Source organism: Manihot esculenta, chromosome 8 (assembly GCF_001659605.2).
Source record: "Manihot esculenta cultivar AM560-2 chromosome 8, M.esculenta_v8, whole genome shotgun sequence".
Lineage (NCBI taxonomy): Eukaryota > Viridiplantae > Streptophyta > Magnoliopsida > Malpighiales > Euphorbiaceae > Manihot > Manihot esculenta.
Genome location: NC_035168.2, coordinates 32,253,946 through 32,279,396, shown reverse-complemented (window position 1 = coordinate 32,279,396; position 25,451 = coordinate 32,253,946). Strand labels below are relative to the sequence as shown.

Below are 25,451 nucleotides of genomic sequence, written 5' to 3'. Positions count from 1 at the left end.
CTTTTATCTCATCAGAGGCCTTGTACTCTTCAAGTTGCGCTTCACAGGCTTGTTGAATCTTGACCTTCAGTTCAGCAGAGTCCTTGTACTTTTGAAGGCTCTCCTCACAGGCCAGCTGGACCCCATCTTTTGCAGCTCGGGCATCCCTCAGCAGGGTAGAACACCTCCCCTCCATAGCAGTGACCTCTTGGCGAAGTTGCTGTTGCTGAACCCGAGACTCCTCCACTGCCAAGGCCATGCCTTTCAAATCTTCGGCATGCTTGTTGAGCTCCTACTGAAGGACAATAACACAGGCCAGAGCTTCATCCTCATTGAGCCTGGGCCTCATCTCGCTGACAGCAGGACTCTGCTAAAGAGGACAACTGCGCCAAAGCCTCATCCCGTCGAGACTCTATCGCAAAGGCCCTCTCGGAAGCCCTGCCAACCTCCTACCGCATCTCTCCCAAGCATATGGTGAGGTCCTCGAGTTGATTCTTGAGGTCGATTATGTGCCTATGAGTCTCACCAGTCACCACGATGTTTTCCTCACAGCAGGCCTCATCAATCAATTGGTCCATCGAGCTCTGGAGGGACTAGTCCCGAGCGTCAATCTCCATGTAAATGCCTAGCGCCTGACAAAAAAGGGGCAACAAACAGAGTAAGAATACAATGGAAATAAAGCAGACTTAAGGATAGTAAAATAACTCACCATGAAGAGCATCTCTCAAAGACTGTCCCCTAGGTCCTCCCGGGACCGTGAGCTGAAGGCCGCTTGTTACTTGGTGGAGTAGGCCAGATGGCTAGCGAGAGCGAGGAAGCGCAGATCAGAGACATCAAATACCCCGCCAAACATCTTCTCGCGCAGCATCTCGGCCATAAAAGTCATCGCGAACCTAGGAGTCATGTCAATAGCGTTGAGGAGCTCGTTGTCGGGGGCTGAAGACAACTGCCCTATGGCTTGCTTCCCTTTGTTAGGAGGAGGAGGAAGAATAGCCTCGGGAGGCCCAGCCACATATGCCTTCTTAGGGGCCTAGCCCTCAGCAGGGACCTTGGAAGATTGGGCTCGCTTGCTAGTGTCACCATCGATTACAATAGCGCCAGCACCAGCACCAGCAGCCTGCTTAGATCATATTGCAGAAGGAGCGACCTCAGTCTCCCCTTGGAACCACCCTTCGTGGACTCCTCGATGGTGATGGGCTCCTGGGAAGCCGGAGTGGAAGTATATTTGGACCTCGGAGCCGTTGGACACTTAGAAGAACCTAGAGTCCTGCCTTGGGTAGAAGCCTTGGAGGCAGCAAAACGAGAGCCCCTAGACGAGGGCACCAGCGCCTAAGAAGAAGTAGGGGCAGGGGGAGCAGTCCGGCCAGCCACCGGGGGGGGGGGGAGAGGGGAGGGGAGAGATGGCATGAAAAACCTCTCGGGTCATGTCTGCCACTGATCGACCAGCCTTGAAGGCCTCCAGGGTGGCCTTCATGTTCTCCCGGGACATTGTGAAATTCTTGGGAGGCTTAATCTTCTCCATCGGCACAGAAGAAGCTGGAAAAACAAAAATAACCAAAGTCAGAAACAAACACAAGGAAAGGCAGAAGACAGAAGAAAAAAACAAAACATCAATAAGCAAATATCGGCTTCCTGGTAGTCCTAAAGACTGGACACGAACATGCACTTCTCTACATCATACTTTCGCGAGACAAAGTTCAGTTGGAGAAGGCAGATCTGGTCCACTAGGTGCAGCCTAAAAAGGTCGTTACAACCCGAGGGGACATCCCTCCAAGAGAGATCCACATCCCAGGTTATTCCAGAGCCTTCCTTCAGCTCTACCACTATGAAACCTTCAACTCAACCCTTAATAGAGTCCTTGTACCCTGAGAAGATAGACAACCCTCCTCGAGGAGCAAAATAATAAAACCCCTGGCTAACTCGGACTAAACAGAAAAATGTAAAAAATAAAACAGCAGAAGGGGTAAAACCCCAACATAGGCTAATATATTCAAAGGAACACATGAAAAGTATGGAGTTTGGTGAGAGCAAGTGGGGAGTTACTCCGAAATAACGGAAAACCTCGATGAAGAAAGGAGAAAAAGGAAAGGTCAAATCAAAATCGCGTTGCTTGACATAGAAGATCAAGCTGCGATCCCGCTGGGGTCAATCAAACCCGGCGGCGGAGGAATAGGAAGAATGATCCTCTCGTTGCGGAGGGAAACCTTAATGCTATAAATGGAGGTATCTAGATAATCGCGAGAAAAGAAATTGGTGAGGGAGGCAGTTGTGATGGTGGACCTCAAATTTACGACATTTGATATTCTAGAGGCAGCCATTATGAAGCAGAAGAAGTACCTCGAAAAGATTTTGCAGAAGATGAGAAAGACGGAGTACAGAAAACAAAGCAAGAAGAAGAGTCTGAAGAAAAATGGAGGATTTGAATTTGAAAATAGTAAAGGTAAAGAAGGGACGTTTTTTACAGAAGCCTCTCTAGGGCTGCGCGGTCATAATGAGGACCTAGGAATTTACCTCCTCTTTAACCATAGAATAATTACTGAGAGGTAAAGGGATACTTGATGATCGCCGGGCTTCTGACATCCAGGCTAAGGCTGGGCCCTGGAGAAGGAAACAGACCCAAAGCCCAGTAGACCCATTGAGCAGGCCGACCCATCATCGCACCATCTAGCCCGTGACTAAAACAGGCCGGACTGACCCTAGACTTGAACCCATCAGAGGAGAGCTTAGTCCGATGACATGACAGAGGGTAGGAGAGCAGACCTAGCTATCTTGCGACCTTATCAGCATGCGCTCTGGAGGGGAATTAAATGGCCGTCTGACAGAGATGGGTATGCTAGTACGTTCGTACGTACTGGTCTGTGTGATAGAGACAGGTGACACTGTAGCAGGGTGTTGGTTATGCGTCACTAAAAAATAAGAGAAAAAAGAATAAAGAGGGAATACGTGATCCCTCATACCAGACTTGTACACACTGTAAACTCTATTTTCTTTGAATTTCAGAACATAGTGCTTGATACATACATGCAAGCATAAACATTATGTATTTCTAAATAATTGATTGGATAATCTACGTAAGTTTAATTTAAATTTTGATACCCATAGAGTCCAATAGGAGTTTCTAAATAATTATTATAAGTATATAAATTTATTATTCTTTTATAAAAAATATATATTACTTAATTTGATTGATAGAGTTTGAATCTCTTCATATACATATTATACTATACTATATTCATCTTTATAATAAAAAGAGATGAGATTTTTTTCCTATTGAGTATATATATATATATTTTTAGAAATAGAAATTAGAAATTAAAATATTAAAATTTGAAATCTCTCTAATAAATGCAATTAATATCATATTAAATCCGTAAATATATATATATATATATTTTTTTTAAATTCGTGTTTAAACCGCATTAACATATTTACCGATGAATTTTAAATATTCAATCGGAATATATTATTTATTATAATTAAGGTAATGGCAATAAATATGTTATTATCTTGAAATGTTAGTCCTATCATTACTGATTGCTACTTATGATAAAATGAAGACTGAAGACTATTCTGTCTGGCTTCTCCTTGCCTACTTTTACAACCCCACGAAATTTGGGATCTTTTCTCCCATAATTAACTAAATTATCATGCATTTATCATGAAAAAGAGATTTTGGTGTATAGTGAGAGACGTATGTCACCCTCACTGCACCAACTTTATTTAATATCTAACATTTTATCCTCATTTAATTTGTGTTTTTTTAAATCATCTAGTCTCAGCTTAACTAATTCCAATTATATAATTAAAATATTCCCTTCTAAATTTTAAAAATATTTCATATTTAGAGTTTAAATTCAAAATTTTTATTTAAAAAAATGAGTCGTTTGTTATTTTGCTGCTATAAATTATAGTATTGAAAATTGAAATTATTTCCAATTAAAAATAATTAATTTTCTTTTTACAAATATATAAATTATCAAAAAAATAATTTTTAATTTTTTGAAAATGTCTTGATTCTATAAGGGGTTAGTACTAAGAAAAGAAAAATTAATCAAATTATTTTCATTAATTTCAAATTATATAATATTACGTTACCTTAGAGACGAAGAAAAGAAAAAAAATATATAATTAAAGAGAAATAATCACGAAAGCTAGCTAGGAGTTTGTGGGAACTTGATGAAAATGATTGATTGTATCAAGCTATTGTCGTTTTGAAGCTTCTTGCGAATACAAATTACTTTATCCAATGCATCAGGAAGACATAAATATTTTTTAAAATTTTTTACTAAAATTCATATTTTTCATTATTTTTATTATTTTTTATATATCACTAACGATAATTATATTCATATAATTATGATGTAAAATTTTTACTATATATATATATTAAGAGAAATATTTATATTGAAATTCTTAGCCGTTGGTTCATTTAATAAAGAGTCAAGATTTTATTGAATTAAATTTTAAATAACTTATCAGTAAATAAATTTATTTATAATTCTAATAAATTTTTATTTAAAATTATAAATTAAAAATTAAATAGTTTTAATTAAATAAGTATATTGAGGATGTAAATAACGAATTTATAAATAAATAAATTTTGAAATGATATCTGAAATAGTTGGTGAGAAGATAGGAGTTTGGTGGCTAACGATAAAAATCAAATGTGGATGAGATAAAGGATTTGTGAAGTCGTGCATGCATGCATGCATGCGTTCTATAATATATTTTTATTCTCATACGTGTTTCGTATTAATTGCTAATTAATAATATTTTATCCTAAAAGAAAAAGTCATTAGGAGCTTTGAAGGTAAGGCTTATTCTCATAATGCCAAACTGGAAATTTTTAAACTATTATCCAATAGACCAATGATATTAAATTTCATTATTCCTTAACCAATTTAGTTTTTTTTTTATTATTTAAACTCATTTACTTCCGTCAAAGAAACGATATTAAAAAAAAAAAGAAAGAAAGAAAGCAAATAACAAGTAAAAAATAAAGTGGAATAACCACTTTGCTTTGTTTGGATAAGAGAGAAAGTGTAATAAAATATAAAGATGAAAAATAAAATATTTTCTCTCCTTTTTCAAATACAAAAAAAAAAATTAAAATACTGAAAAATAAAAATAATTTTCTTTTTCTATTTTTTTTTCTTTCCTTCCTAATTAGCATAGCGTAAATATATTTAGAAAGAGAAGTTTATAAAGAGACATAGTTATAATATATTTTTAATCAAACTCATAACAAGGCAGCTCGAAATCTTTAATCAAGCCCACAATAAAAAATACTATAATCTAAGTTGAGAAAACTTTTGAACTACTGCCGCCAAAGAGATTGTCGAAAACTCATTAGGTCATTGCTGATAGATAGACATTCATATTGATGAAGCAAGGATGATCAAAGGACGAGTAGAAGAAATCTAACTCAACAAAAAAGCCTAGTAGTTAAACTCTGAAGCACAACCTTAGATTCATATGAACTAAGGGAGGGAGAAAACTAAAAAAGAGCTCCTTGATGTTTTTTGCGTCTTAAAGATCCACCGCCTGAAGCAGACAAGCTGGTATTAGAGTCCATAGTTATTTGACGACTAAATAGCAGAGAATCCTCCCCCAGCTAAAATAGATCGATGAACTAAAGGGAACCACCAACAGATGATTCCTAGAGAAAGAAACTCCTAAAGGCGGAAAAAACTCATCCAAAGGGAAGAACCTTCTCGCCTTGAGACATGCAGGAACTATCGGGGATAGAATAGAGCCAAAACAGTGTTGAACTCTGCATGCAAACACAAACAATAGCCACAGCAAGCAAAAAAGAGCATATGAAAATAAAATCTTCTACTTATACCACATATGTGCTCTGAAAAAGAAGAAAGAAAAATTTAGGTGAGATGGAAAAATTCACTCTTCAGACAGCAAACGAAACATCTGAACAAGAGACGGTCGCACAAAAATGACAGAAACAAGCGAACCGTGCCACAAAGAAAAGAGCTAAAACTCAGAAAAGAGTCAAAACTTAGAAAGAATTTCTCTCTAGTTGAACTAGAAAGAGATTTTTTTACCCATTAATTTATATGAGAAATTACAATTGAAATGTTCACTATATTAACAGTGCGAATTAAATAAACCTTACCCGTGAACATTTGCACATGTTAGAAAAATTATTAATATTTCTAGAATATTTTTTGTGGTGATATTAAAAATAAAATTTATAAAATATTTAGATGCTGTAGAAAATTATATATCTCGATCATACTCATAAATATTTATAAATAAAAATATATCTATGAAAACTTATCACATAAATATTTGTTAATTAGTTTTTTAAGGATGACGCACAGTTTCAAAGATTAATACCGGATCAAAAAATCATATAATATCATTTGATATTAATTCATTTGAGGTGTGGGTTGAACTTAGCATGTAAAATATTCGAACTTTTGTAACTAAGAAACAGCCAAGGCATGGATCAAAGCGTCAACAACGTGTGTGGTCGTCTTGAACTTTGCAATTGTGTTGCATGAAAATATAAATTCATATTCTCCTTTGCCACATAACCTTTTCTTTTTCATATTAAATTATTAGGGAAAAGAAGAGACAAGGGCTCTTGGAATGGAACTATTCCCATAAACAACAGTAGATGGGTTGAAATGGTCAAACAGAATAGGATGAAATTAGTTAAATTTCCTTTAAATTGTTTTCAAGTTGAACCAATATTCTTTCCTTGAAAAAGATAGCAAGGAATCTCAAAGAAGTTGGTAATCATTTTGGCATGCAAAATATCTTCTCTTTTGGCTTTTACGTCGTTCATACTTCATATATGCCCACATTGATTTCTTGATCATTGCTCAAATTATTATCAAACATCTTAAGCTGGCTAAGCCCATTACAATTCCAAAACATGTTAGAATCTCAGCTTTTTCACGTTCCATTTCTTCATGATTCTAACAATGAAGTAGAGTTATTTCTTGATGATCAATATCCAAATTATGCACTAGGAATCAATGCTCGTGTACACCAATCTGAGCTCTCTCCAACTTTTCCTTCCAATGCTCAATTTGTGGATGATATGAACTTGGAATTTCTGCTTGACGAGTTGCCATTTGCTTTGGAGGAATCTGACCTATTTTGGAAGGAAATGCAGGACATATTTGAATGGCTAAAGATTGCTGACTGCAGTGGAGGAAAAAACAATGATGAATGTTGTAACCATAGACCATTGATTGTCTCAGGTTGTACATCCATGGACCGTCTCGTCCAGCGACCACTAACCATTCCAAATGAAGGGTTCGAGATCAGTTTTCAAGTCAGCATGAACCATCTAGCCAAGGCTTATGGAGAGGCAATGGAAAATAATCAGGCAGAGCTTGCAGAGGTGATCATGCGACGCATTAGTGAGAAAGTTAGTCCCATTGGTGAGATCAGGGAGCGTGTTTTGTATTATGCGTTTCAGCAATTTTCGGACAATAAGAAGCAAGCAGACTATATTAAACAAGAATCTTGCAGGAACTTTGTCACAGCTTTTATGGCTTTTTATCAAATTTTCCCTTATGGTATGATTGCTCATTTCACAGCTAACTCAGCTATCCTCGAGGCTAAGCCTGAACACTTTCAAGTTCTACACGTAGTAGACTTTGACATGGGGGAAGGGGTTCAGTGGTCTTCGTTGATCATGTCTCTTCCCCAACATATTACTTTAAAGCTTACAGCAATCAAGTGGAGAGAAGAGGATTCCGATTCTGGTAGAAAATTCACCGAGACAAGGAGGCAGCTTCAAGATTTCTCAGGCTCTATAGGCATAAGATTGCATGTGGAGGAGATGGAGATACAAGATCTGGCGAAGGAGATGAAGAGAAAAACAAAAAATGGAGGTAAAAGAGAATGGTTGGCCTTTAATTGTATGTGGGCACTTCCCCACATGGGCAAGAGAAGAAGCAGCAGGCAGGTCATGGAGTTTTTAGCTGTGGCTAAGGATGTAATAGCCGATTCAGCCACTAACAATAAAGGCATAGTGACACTCGGTGATGGTGGTGATTGGCAGACAATGAAAAATTGCAATGCCTTTGGACCATTTTTTGAGTGTTGCATGGGACGATACGAAGCTTTGTTGGAATCAATGGAACTGAATTTACCAGTTCGTCTTGCAGAAGCAAGATTATCAATGGAGTGTCTGTTTATTTCACCTTATGTCTCTTTTGTTACTTTGATGCAAACTTGGGGAGATGTAAAGGAAGGGAGTTGTGATTTTATGAAAGGTTTAGGGTTTGAAGGGTTGATGATGAACAACAGGAGCTTAATGGAAGCAAAAGAAATGGTGAGACAAGGAGAGACTCCATATGGAGTGAGAACTGACAATAATGAGATTGTGTTGGAGTGGAAAGGAATTCCATTGGTGAGAGTTTCTTCATGGAGATGATGATGAGTTTCATACAAACTGGAAAAAAAAAATAAAAGTTCGCATAGTTTCTTAAAGAAAATTGAAATATGCCTATTAAATTCATTTACTAATTTGTCCTATTTTAAATAACTTAATTAAAATATTTTTATATTTTATAAAACTCTGCTTTTTTCAAAAAAATATTAATTATTTTGAATTTTTATATTATTTAATTTTATAATTTTATAAAACTCTGCTTTATGGCGGACCATGGGCCGCAAGCAATCTTCTCATATCTAATTGAATGGGTTTCACAATCCTTCTTTCTTTCCTCTTTTTTTTCCCTAATTAAATTTAAAAAATATATTGGTATAAGATATTATGATCAAATAATTGAAATTTCAACTATATGATGAATTTAATCCTTCTTTTCTTTTTTCTCTCTTTTAAAAAACGAACAATTTTATTTAAATGCATTCAATCAATACACAAATTTCACTAATACATTTTAAATTATATACTCTCTTTGTGCATTTTCATTTATCGCTTTCAATAATTTAATTTGTCTAAAATTATTAATCATTTTTTTTAAAAAAAAGAAAATCAGTATTAATATTCTTTCAATTTTACCCTTATATCTACTACATGCAATATAATTATTTTGACAATTTCCTAAAGCTTACATTTTTATATTTCTTATAACAAATTTGAGTCATGGATTTTGGACGATCAATTAATTAATATATGTTATTGTTTGCCTCCTTTTGCCTTCCCACGACCTTCGTCTTTGCAGCTTCCAGCGTTATCGTTGTGCTTTGAGTTTTGCATGCTTTCACATGTTATCTGCTGGCAGAGCAGAGGCGGCGCTTCCTCTGCAGCTTTGCCCAGTTGCTGTTAGGGTGAGTTGAGTTAGGCTTCTAGGCCAATGTTTAACTGGGCTTCTTAGGTCTTGGGCTCCCATGTTTGTTGGTTTGTGGACCTTTGTTAGTGGATTAAGCCCTCTTTATCAATGGAATTTTTAGCTTCGGCCAAGAAAAATTCTATATCTGCTGTCACATCAATTGGCATTTTTTAAAAGGCAATGAAAAAAAATTTTTTTATATAAAATTTTAAAATGACAAATAAAATAAAAAGCAAGCCTAATAAAAGCTCAATATTATATTAAATGAATTTAATAACAATTAAAAACTGAATATTCATATCAAGGTTTATGTAAAATTAAATAAAATGTACATGATAAATACACGGATTTGCATTCAAATGCTTGATCTAATAATCATTTGAAAAATAAATTAGTACAAGGTAGAAATTATCATTTATTGTCCGAATATACAAATATATAAAAATCTCGTTTCATGTTATAAAATTTATGAAGTGTAGAAAGAAAATAGAAAAGGAAAAAGAGAATATAATAACAAGCTGAGCAGTAAACGCAAGAACAATCCCCTGTCAATTTTGTAACCAGATATTGCCTCCTTCGAGGGGCATAAGACCACTGAATAAATGAGATATAATGAGCATCTCCAAATAAAAAAAAAAAAAGAAAGTCCCCTATATGGACAGAAAAATAAGGTATAGAAATGGCAGAACCACAGCACGATGAATTCTTATTGCCAAAATTTAAGTAAAACTTCCACCAGGTAGGCGAAAAAAAAAAAAAAAAAAAAAAAAAACACGAAATGCATACATATGTGGATGGCAAAAGAAATAAATAAATAAAATGGCCTTCATAAACCACCGATCAGTGACAGAGTTCAATAAAGCACAATCTCTCCCATCCCACACAAGAGTGGACTGAAAGAGAACCATTATCATGATTCTCTTCCCCAAATACTAAAGACACAGGGATGCATGACCTCATTTTCTTTCTGGGCTCTTCACACTTTTTAACCACAGACTAAAATGGAAAAGAGCAAAAAAGAAGTGTTCCATTTGACTAACCACAAAGAAATTGTCATACTCAACTATTTTTACTCACAGATATCTAGCAACCTACAATTCATGAAATAACCTTTGCTATCATCACCTGAGTCCAATTTGCAGTCTCCTTGAGCTGTTCATCATCAGACTGAAGACACTCGCCAAGAAAATCGACATAGAATGTGTTGTCTCTAAACAAAATCTTAGTGTTGGAACCAAGAGAGTCTGCCAGATCACCCATCACTGCAACTGCAGCTTTCGTCACACTCTCGTCCCTGCAAAACGCAGGAAACAGACATTTATCAGGAAGAGTACTAATGAATTACAAGAAATCAGTGAACAGTATAAAGGCAGCAGGGTCACAGAACATAGGAAAATATACCTTTGAGACTCTCTGAAAACTAATTCTATAAACTGCAAAAGATGTCCAGCATGTGGAAGCATCACTTCTGGCTTGGAATTTTTGAATCCCTGGAGAATACCGGAATAAGCTTCAAAGATGCTACGCTTCAGCTGGTTGCCATAATCGATAAACTCCTCATCGTTGGTATCCATCTGGGCACAGATTTGAGCAGCACTCTGCATCATTGTTATTGCAGACTCAATGTACTTCAAGAATTGCTCCCCTATAGCAAGAGCAATGTCCCCAAAACAAGAGAATATGGGAGGCTTGACAGAACGGTGAAGTTCAGCACTCTGGAGATCACGGATAAGGTGGCTCATGATCCCATCACAGTAAGGTAAAACCTTGTCATCTAATGCACGACAAATGTCACCAACCACTCCAATTGTGATGGCACAGACCTGATACTCCTCAAAATTCTGCAATCCCATTTCCAGATACTTATATAACTCAGGCATGTACTTGCCAAACTCTGGACCTGAGGCATAAGCCAGAGCACCAATTGCAAGCATTGCTTCCTCATGCACAGTAGAGCTCCGGCAAGCCAACACTCTGAGGAACAGAATCATAATAGGATCTGCAGCCTGGAGTATGATAGGCTTGGTCTCATCAGCACTGCTAAGTTTCTGGATAATGACTTGCAAAACACCACAGAGGGAAGCCTGCAAATCTCCTTGTTTCTCCCTGTCATCTGAAGATACAATCTGAAGTTCTAGAGTCTGCCCCAACTTGTTCATGATAACTGGGAGCAGTTCTTTAATAATATGAGATGTTTCCACAATATTTGAAGACCTCACAACCTCATTCAAGGTTTCATATGCAGAAGACCTGAGCTTTGAGTCACCCCCATCTGTACGATCAGCAGTTTTAAGAAGTTGAGAAATGATGCCAGGAAGGCAAGGAGTAAGGAGAGAGGAATCACTTCCAGCATCCTCATATCCCTGGGCAAGGTAATAGATTGCCCCACAAACCTTCTCAGCTACATGTGGAGCATCATTAATACTTTCCAGTAGAACTGCCACAATCCGGTGGAGCTTCTCTGGAGAAATCACTGAGAACCCATTAGCAGGACTGTGCAACAACTCAAATACACGACTGAGAGTCCATGCAGTTGTGTCTTTGACATGGTTATTTCCATCTTTCATAGCATTTAGCAGAAAATCCAAGCCTGCATTAACCAGTGGGGTAAGCTTATCAATACTTGGGCCTTCAAGAATTGAGCCGAATGCAAATGTAGCTGCCTCACGACTACGCCAATCAGGCTTTACTATGTTAGCCTCCACAAAGGGCATTACAAGGAGCACAACATCATCCCCAACAGTTCTAGCAACAAGACCTAGACAGGTCCCACCTGCCATGGATATATTCCAGATGCTATCATCTTGATCTTGATCTTCTTCCTGCTTCAATAATGTTTCCAGCAACATAGGAACAAGAGATGGAAGGGCCTTCTTTATGAACTGGGAATGAACAGGCTCAGAATCCCCACTTTCAGGACTCTCATATTCTTGAATCTCTATCTCTTCATCACAGATGGAGCTCCAAAACTCAATTGCTTGAAGGGCAACTGTCTCTTCATCTCCTTTTACTGCATTTGATGTGAGTTGAAAGAGGGTTTGCATATAAGGTTCAAGCACATCATAGTATGTTGACGCTATTGAAACAAGACACTCAAAAGCAGCCTGTCTAATCTCTACCTCTTTGGACAAGGCTGTCTCACAGACCACCTTCATAATGTAATTTCGCTCCATTTCATTTTGGAAGTTGGTTTGTGCAAATTCCAGGGCATTGTATAAAGCCCTTGTTGCTGCAAGGCGGACTTCAGGACCATGTTGGGCAAGGTTCATGCCTTGGACAACCGCAGTCAGAACATTGTTCACTTCATCTTGCACAAGGTCTTGATTGGATATCTCCTCACAAACATACCCAAGAGTTTGCAGGGTTGCCTCTTTTAATGCTCCAGGACCATCTTGTTGGGTCATATTGTGAAGCAATAATCCAATTAGCTCAGGCCATTGCTTTCGGGGAACCTCAATGGAAGCAACCTTAGCAATCACTTGTGCGGATGTATGTCTAGCCTCCTGTACAGATGATCCAAGGGTTCTCAATAACAAGTCTTTGATTTGGGACTTAATAGAAAATTCAATCGCCATCCACTGTTGGACAAGATGTTCCTTTCTCGCAGCATCTTTTGCATCCAAGGAGTTCTTAAGTACAATACCAGCCAATCGACGAGATTCATTAGGTTTTTCATTGTTTGCAAGCTCAACTGATAAAGACAGAAGGAAAAGGGGTAAATTCTGCTCTTGGAACTGCCTAAGATTAGCTTCTGCCTCATTTCGAACTTTTGCATCCGGGGACTGGGCAGACAACAGAATTGGAGTGATCTCCATAGCCATTTCTTTCAACACTGTAACAAAAGAAATACACAAAATTCAATAAACATAAATACTAATAATAAAAGGGAACACAGATGAACAAAACTAACAGAGCAAAGAAAAATTCCAGAAGTTGGAGAACTACAGAATAGCTAAGAAGCAAACGAGTACATGGATAAAAATAAATCCCCACTAATGACAAAGTGACTTTAAATTATATCCAGTTACGATAGCATATGCACACATTTTTTACAATCTAATTCCACCTGGTTGAAATTAAACATCTAAATTCTCTACAATGCAATGCTACGATTTCTACAAAAATAAATAAACAGTAAAAGCACGCTTCAGCAGATTACAAAATGAACTACAAATGATCCATATCATAATGACAACCAAGGATTTGAATCAAAGCAATCACTTCTCTTAGACAAACAGTACTAGCAGCGAAAAAAATACTAGCAAGCAAGTCATGAACAGTCCAAAAAAAAAACAACAGCAACAAGAGGCGGTTCATAAAAACAAGAGTCAGGAACAGGATCCTTCAAGTAGTAACAAAACCCAAAACCCCAAAAAGTCACAAAGCCCACTGTAGCGCCACAACATCAAACACAAAACCACACAAACGCAAAAAGAAATGAAAAATGAAAAATAAGAAGCAGATCTCTTAGTGAAATGAAATCAAAAGATACATACAGAGATTAGTATCAGACAAGTACCTTACACTAGGAATCTGATAAAACCCCGAAGAAAACCAAAACCACGCTGGAAATGAACTTAGGGTTTCTCTCTCTCTGCCTCTCCCGCGCCCTCTCACTGTGTTATTGTCGAGCGACACGAAGCTAAGAAGGAGAGAGAGGAAATGGTGATTTGAGTATTTAGGTTTTTGAATCTGAGGGTTTTTGGGGGGTATTATATAATCTATTTCGAATGTAGAGAACAAGCGGGAGGTGATGGTGTGGACTTTCTGAAGAAAACTATCGGGCCGGGTTTTGTCACTGCCCGAGATCACCGACCCCGAAAAACCCTAAATTTTTGAAATTTCTCACGCGTACACACGTTTGGACTTCTAACGATCCAAAAAGTAATTTCTTTATTGGGTGGTTTATAATTTTCGATTTCATAAGTATCCGGCCCATCACCCTTTTCTTTTTTTTATTTAATTATTTTAATTTCAATACAATAAATAAATATAAACTCGATTTTACATTAAAAAATATAATAATTAAAGTAAATATTTATATTAATATTTATGTATAATTTATTAAAATGTATATCACAAATGCATGAATTTAGGATAAAATTTAAATTTAATAATTATTAAATTTACTCAGAAATTGAATTCTCCTAACCTTTCCCATTTATATAAAAATAATTCAAAATTTATATTTAAATTTTTACATTTACTTTTTAATATTTCTTCCTATTATATTAGTTACCATATGAGTTTAAAAAAATCTGACATATCAATTTTAGAAATTTTATTTAGATAGTTAATTTAAATTTTATTATGATAAAAAATCTGACATCAATTTTAAAAATTTTATTTAGATAGTTAATTCAAATAAAATTTTATATTTAGTTAATAAATTGAAAATTTTAATCAATTTTAAAATGTTTGTAGAATTAGGTCGCGGATTAACTTCTTTGTCGTGATATTTGCCTAGTGCTCCCAAATTTCTGTTAGGTTTTCAATTTATGTGTTCTCTCTTTCAGCCCTTCGGACATCCTCTCGTTAAATTCTTTTCTCGTGACTTTTTAGTAAATCTATTGGTCATTAGATTATTATTCTGCTTAATGTATTTCTCAGTCCGTTGCATTAGATTTGCCAATGTGATCGACGACTTCTTGCTTAAAGACCCAAAGAATTAGACTAACATGGTTCCTTTCTACATTACTTCTACTGCTCTAGACTCATCCAAGTTTGGAATCTGAAGAGCTTCCATATTAAAGCGTGCTACGTACTCTCACAGGGTTTCATCTTTTTTTTGTTTGATTGTCTCTAGATATCTGGTTTTTCTTTGGGTTAGGACACTGACTGTGAATCTTCCCATGAATGAGTTGGTCAGGTCATAAAAAATCTTGATGCTTTTCGCTTTCAGATTGTTAAACTAGGTCAGGGTTGTCCCAATTGGGGTAGTTCGGAACACTTTACAGAGTAAGGCATCAGAGTGAGTTTGCAGCTCCATGAAAGTCTTATAATTGATTATATGGTACCCTAGGGTTCCCTGTGTCATTGTATGACCCTTTGGTCGGAATTAGGAACTTTTTGGGATAGTTTCTTCTTGAATGCAGGCCACAAACGGGGAGGATGTCCTCAGACTTGCATGTGTTCTAGTTTGATTTTTTAGTTCGGTCAACAATTCCTCCTTTAGCCTTTCCAGCTTCTCAACCATTCCTTTGTCTTTCAAGTTAGTTTTTCTGACATTTATTAGGGTTTTCGAATTAATTCCTTCTTCTTCGCTTTCTACTTTGTATCTTTCCAGTGCTGCGCTTCTACTCATATCAGCATCTTCTTCTATTAGGTTCCTCATTATGCAGCTTCTAGATTTAGCCAGAAGCTCTGAAACAGCCCGGCTCAAACTGACCCAAATAACTTTTGGACCCACTTTTCACTTGGCCTAAAATGGTTAATCCAAGTTATTTAATAGTTTCGTGCTAGCTATTATATACAATTTTGATTTTCCGTACTTTGCCGATGTGGGACAAAGTAGTTGAATATCACACTCTCCCCTGCTAAATTTGCAACGTTTTTGTCGCAACTGAATCGGATATAATTGCTAAGCCAGGACCTAACCTTTGGGTATTGTAGTTCGCTAGTACCTCGGGTGGCTCCACCCCGTCTTACACGGGTAGCCCTTTCCCCGCAGTCCCACTAGCTCTGCACAATTTTTCTGATCCAAGGTGACTCTGACACAAATTGAAACAGTCCGACCCAAACTGACCCAAATAACATTTGGACCCACTTTTCACTTGGCCTAAAATGGTTAACCCAAATTATTTAGTAGTTTCGTGCTAGCTATTATATACAATTTTGATTTTCCATACTTTACCGATGTGGGACAAAGCAGCTGAATATCACAGACTCCCTGATAAGCTGGTCCTCCCTTCTCCTTCTAGTCATATGGACTGTGGTTGCTTGCTCGTGATTCTCTATTTCTGGGATCAATGTAGGTGTGGGTATTTGGCTAGAAGTCATGGCAGGTATCGGGTTTATAACTATTGGTGGGATGAGGGCCCTCTGCTGCATGATCTTATTCATCTATACCATAGTTTGCTATAGTTGTATTGACATGGCTTGTAGGTTTTGATTTGATATGGGAGTTTGAAGAATGGTGTTTGTTAGAGTGGGGTTACTGGTAGAGGGAGTATTAGACATTGTTTGTGCAGAGAGGATTGGGAATAATGTTATGGGGAATCCGTGAGGATAGGGAGTTTCTAGGTTTGGGTTTTTGTTTCCGAAAGTGTTAGAGGGCTATTTTCTTGGTTGGCCATATAGATCTCAGCGAGTTTTATTTGGAAAACTCCGATGATTGGATAATCTTCCTTCATTCCCCACAGACGGCGCCAATTGATAATCTGAGATCCAGTGCGTTCAATGAGATGTGTGCATGTGGACACAAGATTTGGTTTCACAAGAAAGTTAATAAATCTGGATAGGTGGTTGGAGGTAAACAAGGCTGAATTCTGGTTAATGGAGATTGAGGTTAGGAGAAGGATCTATGTGTATCATGTATTAGTGAAGTCAAAAATCTATCCTTTAATGTGGTTGTTTCAGGGGTATTTATACACCAATCATCTTGGTACACTCTGGTTGGCATCCTATCACATTGGATAATGACATGTCGTGACATATATATTAGGCGGCTCATTAGTGGTGAGTAGTCAACTAATAAATATTGAGCCATTTAGCCCATACCCTGTCCATCACGCATGTCATGTTTATCAAACCTATTACACGTGCAATTATGATCCTAGCAATGTCTCGCATGCTTCAAAGAGATCTGCTCGTTGACTCCGGATTGTGAAGGGATTGTCTCGCCCATACTAGGTATTTGTAAGGTCACAGATATTGGATAGGGATGTAAACGGGTAGGGTACCCGCAAAATTGAGAGTACCCAAACCCGAACCCGATTATATATACAATTCCCGAACCCGTCCCAAACCCGTTTAATATTTTAATTTTACTATCCGAACCCGTCCCAAACCCGTTTGACAATACCCGCACAATACCCGAACCCGATACAAACTAGTAACTCAGCAACTCAGCAAATAATTTTTTTAATTCAATTCAATGACAAAACCAAATAAACTATCTAACCGTTGCACAACCCAGTAGAAGGAGAAATGTTCAATGACAAGAACCAGCAACTCAGCAACCCAGCAAATAATGATTTATCATCAAATAATTAAATTAATTGTCCATAAATTTTAAAAATCAACAGTATTACATTAATCAAATAGCAAATAATTAGATTTTTTAACATATCCAAATAATCAGATTAATAGTTCATAAATTATAAAATTCTTTAAGAACATACACATAAAAGATCTTGAAACCTGAAGAGAGTTATAGTCAAAGCAGATGTCGCCGATTGAGGAGAGAAGGGTTGTCTCTAGCGTCAGTGAAGTGCGGGGAGAGAAGCGTAAATCGAAAAGAGTAGATTTTACCCGACTGGGGAGAGAGAAGGAGATATCGCCGACGCCGACCGGGCAGAGGGAAGAGTTGTCTTCAATTGGAAAGTTGGAGATGTCGCCGCTGAAGAGAGAAGGAGATATTGCTGACGGGGGAGAGAGAAGATTTATCGTCGACTGGGGAGAGAAAGGAGACGTCGCCGATGACGACTGGGCTGCCGGCAGTCGTCTGTGAAGTAGGGGAGAGGCGTGACTGAGAACTATGGGAAGGGAAGCGAGGGAGAGAGAGAGACATAGACGAAGAGAGGAAAGAGTAAAATGAAAAAATAAATTAGGGATTAGGGTTAGTTTTGTTAGTATAGTTAATCGGGTTCGGGTAACGGGTATCCGATCACCTAATCCTGAACCCTACCCGAATCCGAGACGGGTAAAATTTTTCAAACCCGAATCCGCCCAAATCCGTTTTGTAAAAATTCAAATCCGTCCTAATAGGGTTTGGGCGGATCGGGTACCCATGAAAACCCGCCCGCCTGCCATCCCTAATATTGGAGGTCCGACCTTCATATTCTATAAATCGGTATTTCCACTGTCCGGTCGAACTAATTGACATAATTCATGAAATCTTTCCATATCCTGCATATACGTGTCATGATTTCAATAGTTATTGTTATTTTTATATTATCAGTATCTTAAATAATGTAATATAATTTCATTTATTTATTTTATGTAATTTTTTAATTGAAATAAAAAAAAAACTCACCCTCATTCTTTTTAACAATGAGTTTCTATTTAGTATTTAAACTCAATATTTCACGACTTGAGTGATTATTGGCCTGAGTGATTCCAACCGGAGTTTAAACTCTTCTCAGCTTGAATTATATTATTGGTGAGGTTAGACCCTCCCTGGGTCCAACCCATGGATGATAATACATACGTTCTCTTTGGTTGGGCTTCCATGAAACCTGTCACGGAAAATTAATCTCTGAGATTATTGGTTCTGCCGTTCTTAGGTTCAGGACCCATTTGCTTTCTTCAAGCCCATTTAAGAAGGATGCCCAATAAGCAAGTAAGTTAACTCAATATTATCACGCATTTTATTATTTAAATAAGAAACATAAAAATTTTAATTATAATTATTGAAAAATATTATTATGTTCACAAAATTTTTTTAAATATTTTTAATAATTAAAATTTTTAACCTTTGATACTTGTGGTTATTTTATCTTTTGAATTTTCAGTTAATAAGAGTAGCTAACTTTCACTAGGGAGGCTTTAATCTTTTTATATATGTATAGGATAGATTTAGCCAATTGCTAATATTATACTTGGAGACAAACACTTTCATGAAAAATTTTTTAGGTATGCTTATTATTCGGTTAAGCTTAAAATTAAATTTAAAAAATTAAAAATTTAAATTTAAATATTTATAAAATTAAATTAAATTAAGTGAAAAATTAATCTGAATCGAACTGATTTGATTTAGTTCGGTTGAAATTTTTAATATTTTTTATTATTTTTAATTTTATTTTAAAAATGTGAATTTTAATAAAGCTCTAAGGTTTAGTTAAGCAAAGCATACTACTATTCACTAATTATATATCTCAGCAGAAGCCCATCATCCCAAACACAGATAACCTGGAAAACATTGTGTTGTTGATGTTGCTTCATCCTCAATGAAGCACTTTCGTAGAAAATCTCCTCCATGGCTTGGGCATGGACATGAACATGCACATGGCAAACATGAATATGCATATATGGATATTAGATAGAACATATACATGGATTGAATTATTCTATTTCTGTAAATAGAATTAAATATATGATGGGTAGATGGAGAGATATAATAAAGAAAAAGAAAAAAATGGTGGGTGATCAGACATGTTGTATAAAACGACAGACATCCTCATTCTCAAATGATGGTAGATCCGCATTAATAGGGTTCACGTATTCTCATGCAATTAAAATACAATATATATATTTATAAATGACAATAATTAAAAAAAAAAAATACTGTTAGGAGTTGACTTCGCAGGCTAGATGTTGGAGCGAACCTTTCCAGACTAACCCCCTTAATTTTTTATTCTTCGTTTTTGGGTTCATATAGAGTTTCCTCCACTTTAATTTGTTCCTTTCCATTCTCTCTATTTTTATATATTTTTCTTACTATTTTTTTTTTCGTTTGAGTGATATGAAATAAATTTTAAATTTTAGATTTTTAATCATTAATTTAAGACGTTAGATAAATGCGATTTTATATTAATATTTGAAATATTTGATAAACATAATTTTTAAATTAACATCTGATTAGTCTTATCCCTTGTCAAACTAACCTATTTTTCCAAACTAACCTATTTTTCAAATTTATGCATTTTGATGGTATAAGTTTGCTGCAAAGTGATGAATTTTTTACTTTAAATGGTGAAATGGACGCATGCATATATTTTTTAATTAGAAATTTAGAGTTTAAATTTTAAATATGAACGCTTTTAAAATTAAAAAAAAATATTTTACTTTTTTAATGGATCTGTCCAGCTCGAATTCAGATTAATCGAATCAATAAATTTCGAATACAAAATAATTTATATAAAAACAGTGATTAAATTTTTTTTTTTTACAATAATTTATCGGTTTGTGTTTAATGCAGTTCTCACTCATGGTTATTAAATTTAAATCACTGTTTTATTATCATAACTTTAATTTATTTTAAAAAATTATCAATGTTTAAATATTTATTTAAAATAGTGAGTTTTCGGCGCTTTTCAGATCAAATAGTAATTTATTTTAAAAAATTTTAAATTTCAGATGAAATAGTAATTTATTTTAAAAAATTTATCAAAATTTAAATATTTATTTAAAATAATTACTCGAATGAATTTTCGACGGTTCTCTGATGAAACGCAAGCATGACATATCCTACATGATTAAAAAAGAAAAATTCCTTTACCACGTCACGTCAGAGATGAGAGATGTGTGTCTACCCACTCTCTTCTCTAGCTTAATATCCCCACCAATATTGCCATTGCATTTCCGTCCAATATTGCCGATCTCCCTTCATCGTAAGCCGCTAAATTACACAAAATTAGCAGCAGCCGACTCACCAATTCACCCACTTAACTATGTGAAGTAGAGTAGGCAAAAAGACTAGTTTCACCAAATTCACCCACTAATTAACTATGCGAAGTAGTGTAGGCACAACGCTTAGTTTCACCATCTTGATCTGGTTGCTCTGTACTAAACTCAGATGATATAAAACCATAGTTGAGTCGTCACGAGTTCTCTAACTCTCGGACCTCAAAGCATGCATCAATGGCTGTAATGCGCCCAAAACCCCGATTGCCATCTTATTCTCATCATCTAAAGCTAAACTGAAAAGCTTACTGGCTGCATGGTCTTGCGGTTCACTAGTACCTACTGTTAAAATATCAATCAACATAGAAAGAAATACCGACCTTGCAATTTTAACTTTGTTCACTTTCTCTAGCGAAAGATTCACCAATGAAGGAAAGGAGAGCTGTGAATAATCAGGAAGTAGAAAGAGGGATTCTCATTTCCACTCGGACTCTAGTGAGCTTCCTAAGTGTAATAATCGCTTCTTCTTATTCGTTTACTTCAGGACTTTTAAGCTTAGCCACAATCTCTTCCTCTTTAGGGAGCGAGGAATTAGAGCTTGAATCGGTGGAATCAGCTTTTTGCGCTTGGCTTTTGACTTCAGTAATTCTAAAAGACGAGGTAGAAGACTAAATGTAACCTGCTGGACGAGTCACAAGAAGTAGCACAGAAAACAGAGGCGCTATCGCGTTATTGACAATAATGGATTCTTCAGAGGAGCTGGAGTAGAAATAATTGAATTGGTGGGTCAATTCGGTCACCACATGAGAGAACAAAACTGGAGGAGTCTCCGCCACATCCTTCAGCAACTCCCTCTTGGAGACTCTAATATCAGGATGCAAAGTTTTTGATTCAGCCATCTTCACACGGACGGCTTTTTCCACGGAACCGTATGTTGGTGGGAAAGGGTATTGAGCTCCATCAATATCACACTAGCTGAGAATCATGGACTTAATGGCTAAATTAGGGATTGTAGCAGTAAAATCTAGAACAGAGTCATCGTCAAGGTGAGGAGCGAAATCCAACTCACGGCAAACCTTGACAGAAATGCAGTCGAAGGTCTGGTCGGAGGAGACTCTAATTGGCCAGAGGAAGATTGAATAAATAAAAAGGAGAAGGTAATTGACAACCTCTAACGGGGCAAAGGATTTGCTTTTCTTGTTTTTTTAGCTATTTAGGATATGTCATGACTGAGTTTAATTATTTCAAATAAATATTTAAATATTGATAATTTTTCTATAATAAATTAAAATTTAGTGATGGTAATAAAATAATAATTTAAATTTAGTAACCATAAATAAAAATTACTCAATTTAATATTTAGAAAGTGTTTTTAACGATTTAAAAATAGAATTAAATTAAAAATATGTTGGGTAGTGGGTTGAATTTTTTTTATTATTTAACTAGAAATAACTAAAATTTAAATTCTTTTATGAACTAAAACATTAATTCTTTAAAATTGTTTACTTTGACGCAAAGAGGTAGGTAATTAAACTGACAATTAATCAATTTATATATTCAGTGGTTTAATTTAATAAAATGATTAATTTTCGTCCTTTATTTTAGTCAATCCAAACATAATAACAAATTAAAATACACAGCAGAATAAAAATTTAGTCTTTAGATTACCTTCGTAGAATTAAGTGATTCATTTAATTCAAAAAAATATATATTCAAATTCTAATCCTTTCAGAATCATTCTTTGAAATATTCAATGCAATTCAAGAGTTACTTTTTGCAAAAACTCTCTGTCGGTATCCATGCAAATATTTACCTATGGAGTGTTAGCTCCTAAAAAATGGCTAGGATTTCTCTATTTCTTTTTTTCTCAGAAAAAAAAAATTACACTTTTTTTTTTTGAATTAAAAAAAAAAAATAAAAAAAAAATAAAAAATAAAAAATGTGTTTCAGTTTTACATGGTCTAATAATAGTAATAAAAATAAAATAAATATTAATTTTATTATTAGTATTAGATTAATATACAAGTCCATCAATAATACCGAATAATACATTCTTTGCATGCTATCTGATAAGCCCACATTAATTGGCAGTAGATCCTATCTTTATTAAAGCATTTAAGTTATAAGTGGTCTCTACCAAGACATTATAACTACCCAATTAATATGAAGATTGATTGTCCAATTAAAATTTTATAACAGAATATGCATTACACTACAAAAATTGAGGAGATCACTAACGGACTTCACCAACGGATTGAAGTCCGTTAGTGAAACTAATGGATTCACCGACGGAGTGTTTGCATCATATTATCCACTAACGGATGAAACCATCCGTCAGTGGTTCGTTAGTAAAATACTAACAGATCTTTTCCCGTTAGAAGTCCGTGGGTAAAATAGTGAATTTATTATTTATTTCGTTTTTTCACTAACGGACTAAGCATTCCGTTAGTGAATTGTGGAGCCAAATATACAATCCACGAGTGAAATCCTAAATCGTGTGTTTGCCAAATCAAATTCACTCTGAAATCTGAGCTTGCGTCCAACCTCCCGTTTCATTCATTGCCGCCGGCATCCTTCGTCCGCCTTGATCAACGGTCCGCCGCCGTCCACCGCCGACAAGTGCGCCCCTTCTCGGCATCACTGTCCACAATTGAGCCCGTACGTCTCTCTCACCAGTCTTTCCCTTCTCCACGGACAGTGTCCACGGGTACTGCTATTTGGTTTTAACGAGAAATCCTGTTGTTCAGCTCTCACCTGGTACTGCTATTCCTCTTCTTCTTCTTTTTCTTCTTCTTCTTTTTTTCTCAATAAACCAGATAGTTCTATTTCAGGGAGGATATGTAAATTAGGGCAAAAGAATGTGTGGTGTTGTTTCTCCAACTAAGAAGGAAGCATGCATGTGCATGTTTACTACCTTCAAGCATAGATTTCATCTTAGGAAAATACATCTGTGTATTCGCTTTATATGGGTTTATATAAATGATTGAAATTGTTTTACACGCTAAAATAACTAGTCAATTTGATGTTGCAATATGAATGTGGGATTTTCATTCCCAACAGAAAGATCCTGCAAATGCATGACGATTTTCTTTTTAAGAAAGAAGTTGATTAGACTCTAATTGGGTTTGAACTAGTAATCTCACAGCCATGGAGAGGACTTGAATAACACTAATTAAGCCAAAACTAATCATTGGTTGATTGTTCTTTTTCTTCAGTTGTTTATCTACTAAGTTAGTTTGTCATAGTGGTAAGCTCTTGACAGTTAAATTAGGAAAAAATAAAATTATCTTGATGAGTTCAGCTAGGTTTAATTTTCAAGACATGTTCTTAAATAATTGCAAAGTAATAAGCTTGTGATGAGTGGTTCAGTAGTCTTCTTTCTCAAATAAAGTCGAATATTCAATTTTTATAAATAGAGTAAATATTTATTGAGAATATTTTATCCTTGACCGATACAAAAAATGCTTGTAATTATATTAAAAAAAAGTAACTGAATCACTTTATTCTTTATTTTGGGACGTTCATTTCTGTCGTTATAGTTAGTTAATTTCATGGTTGATTGATTAAGTGGTTGGAGTGAAATTCATAGTGCTTAATCTTTGCAGAATCGAATTTGATTCCTTAAGGCAACTACAACTTTAGAATATGCTCATAGTAATTCTTTCTTCTGCTTTTTTAGACACCCAAAATGTTAAAAGATATGCATTAGCCATTTGTCATGATTACACTAATCGCACTTGGAATTGCATCTGCATGTGCACTTGCCAAGGTGCACTTGAAATTGCACCTACTGGTGCACTTGGCAAGTGCACCAGCAGGTGAAATTTAATGTGTGCACCAGCAAGTGCACCAGCAGGTGCAATTTAATGTGTGCACCTGCTGGTGCACTTTAATGTGTGTACCAGCAGGTGCACATTTCAAGTGCACCAGCAGGTGCACATTTGAAATTGCACCTGCTAGTGCACTTGAAATTGCACCTACTGGTGCACTTGCCAAGTGCACTAACAAGTGCACTTGAAATTGCACCTGCTGGTGCACTTGCTAAGTGCACTAGCAGGTGCACACTTTAAATTTTTGATTGCTCAATACATGGCTGAATATATGTACTGATTGCTCAAATTTCTCATTAACAGCCTTACCAACCTGGTTCTACTGCCCCGGCACCTCCCCCTCTAGTGGAAGATACTGCAATTGATATCAGGCAAGTTCAAATTCTCTTATAGTTGTTTCCAAAATTAATGAGGTTATCAGATTAACATTGACATTTGACTTTGAAATTCAGTAATGTCTACACATGATACAATTATGCATATTTTATATAGAATGCATATTTTATATAGTAGTATATTTCCATCACTTCTCAGTAACTTACTACGTTTGTATGTTTTTAATTTAATATCTACACATTATATTAATATTGGCATTGATTATTTTTTATTTGTACACAGATGAGGGGACGTGGATGGGTTAAGCAGCCTAGAGGACCAGTTCGACTACCTTCTAGTGCAAGCCAAGAGGAGGCGAATGCAGATGACGGACAAAAGCATGAGCCGCAGTTACCACAGGCATCGACGGGACTTGAGGATACAGAGCTTCAGATATGGGTACCACTTGCATCTGGTGTACAACCATGTCATAGGGATCGACCAGGTCCACCAGTTCCACCATGTACTGATGCATTGCCTCCCCGTC

General features: G+C 35.9%; 2 protein-coding genes and 1 pseudogene across 2 annotated transcripts; 1 reads left to right on the top strand and 2 right to left on the bottom strand.

Annotated features, from left to right (window-relative positions):
- The first annotated feature begins 6,838 nt into the window (after window positions 1-6,838).
- LOC110621541 (protein NODULATION SIGNALING PATHWAY 2) lies at window positions 6,839-8,428 on the top strand. Its single transcript, XM_021765815.2, has one exon. It carries the CDS (start codon window positions 6,878-6,880, stop codon window positions 8,390-8,392), a length of 1,515 nt encoding a protein of 504 aa, XP_021621507.1. The 5' UTR covers window positions 6,839-6,877; the 3' UTR covers window positions 8,393-8,428.
- A 1,633-nt stretch (window positions 8,429-10,061) lies between these two features.
- On the bottom strand, window positions 10,062-14,027 carry LOC110620999 (importin subunit beta-1). The gene is made up of 3 exons (XM_021764984.2): window positions 13,774-14,027; window positions 10,656-13,086; window positions 10,062-10,548 (listed from the first exon to the last, which is right to left on the bottom strand). Exons 2-3 carry the CDS (start codon window positions 13,073-13,075, stop codon window positions 10,353-10,355), a joined length of 2,616 nt encoding a protein of 871 aa, XP_021620676.1. The 5' UTR covers window positions 13,076-13,086; window positions 13,774-14,027; the 3' UTR covers window positions 10,062-10,352.
- Window positions 14,028-20,603: 6,576 nt separating this feature from the next.
- LOC110621540 lies at window positions 20,604-23,397 on the bottom strand (annotated as a pseudogene).
- Between the last annotated feature and the right edge of the window lie 2,054 nt (window positions 23,398-25,451).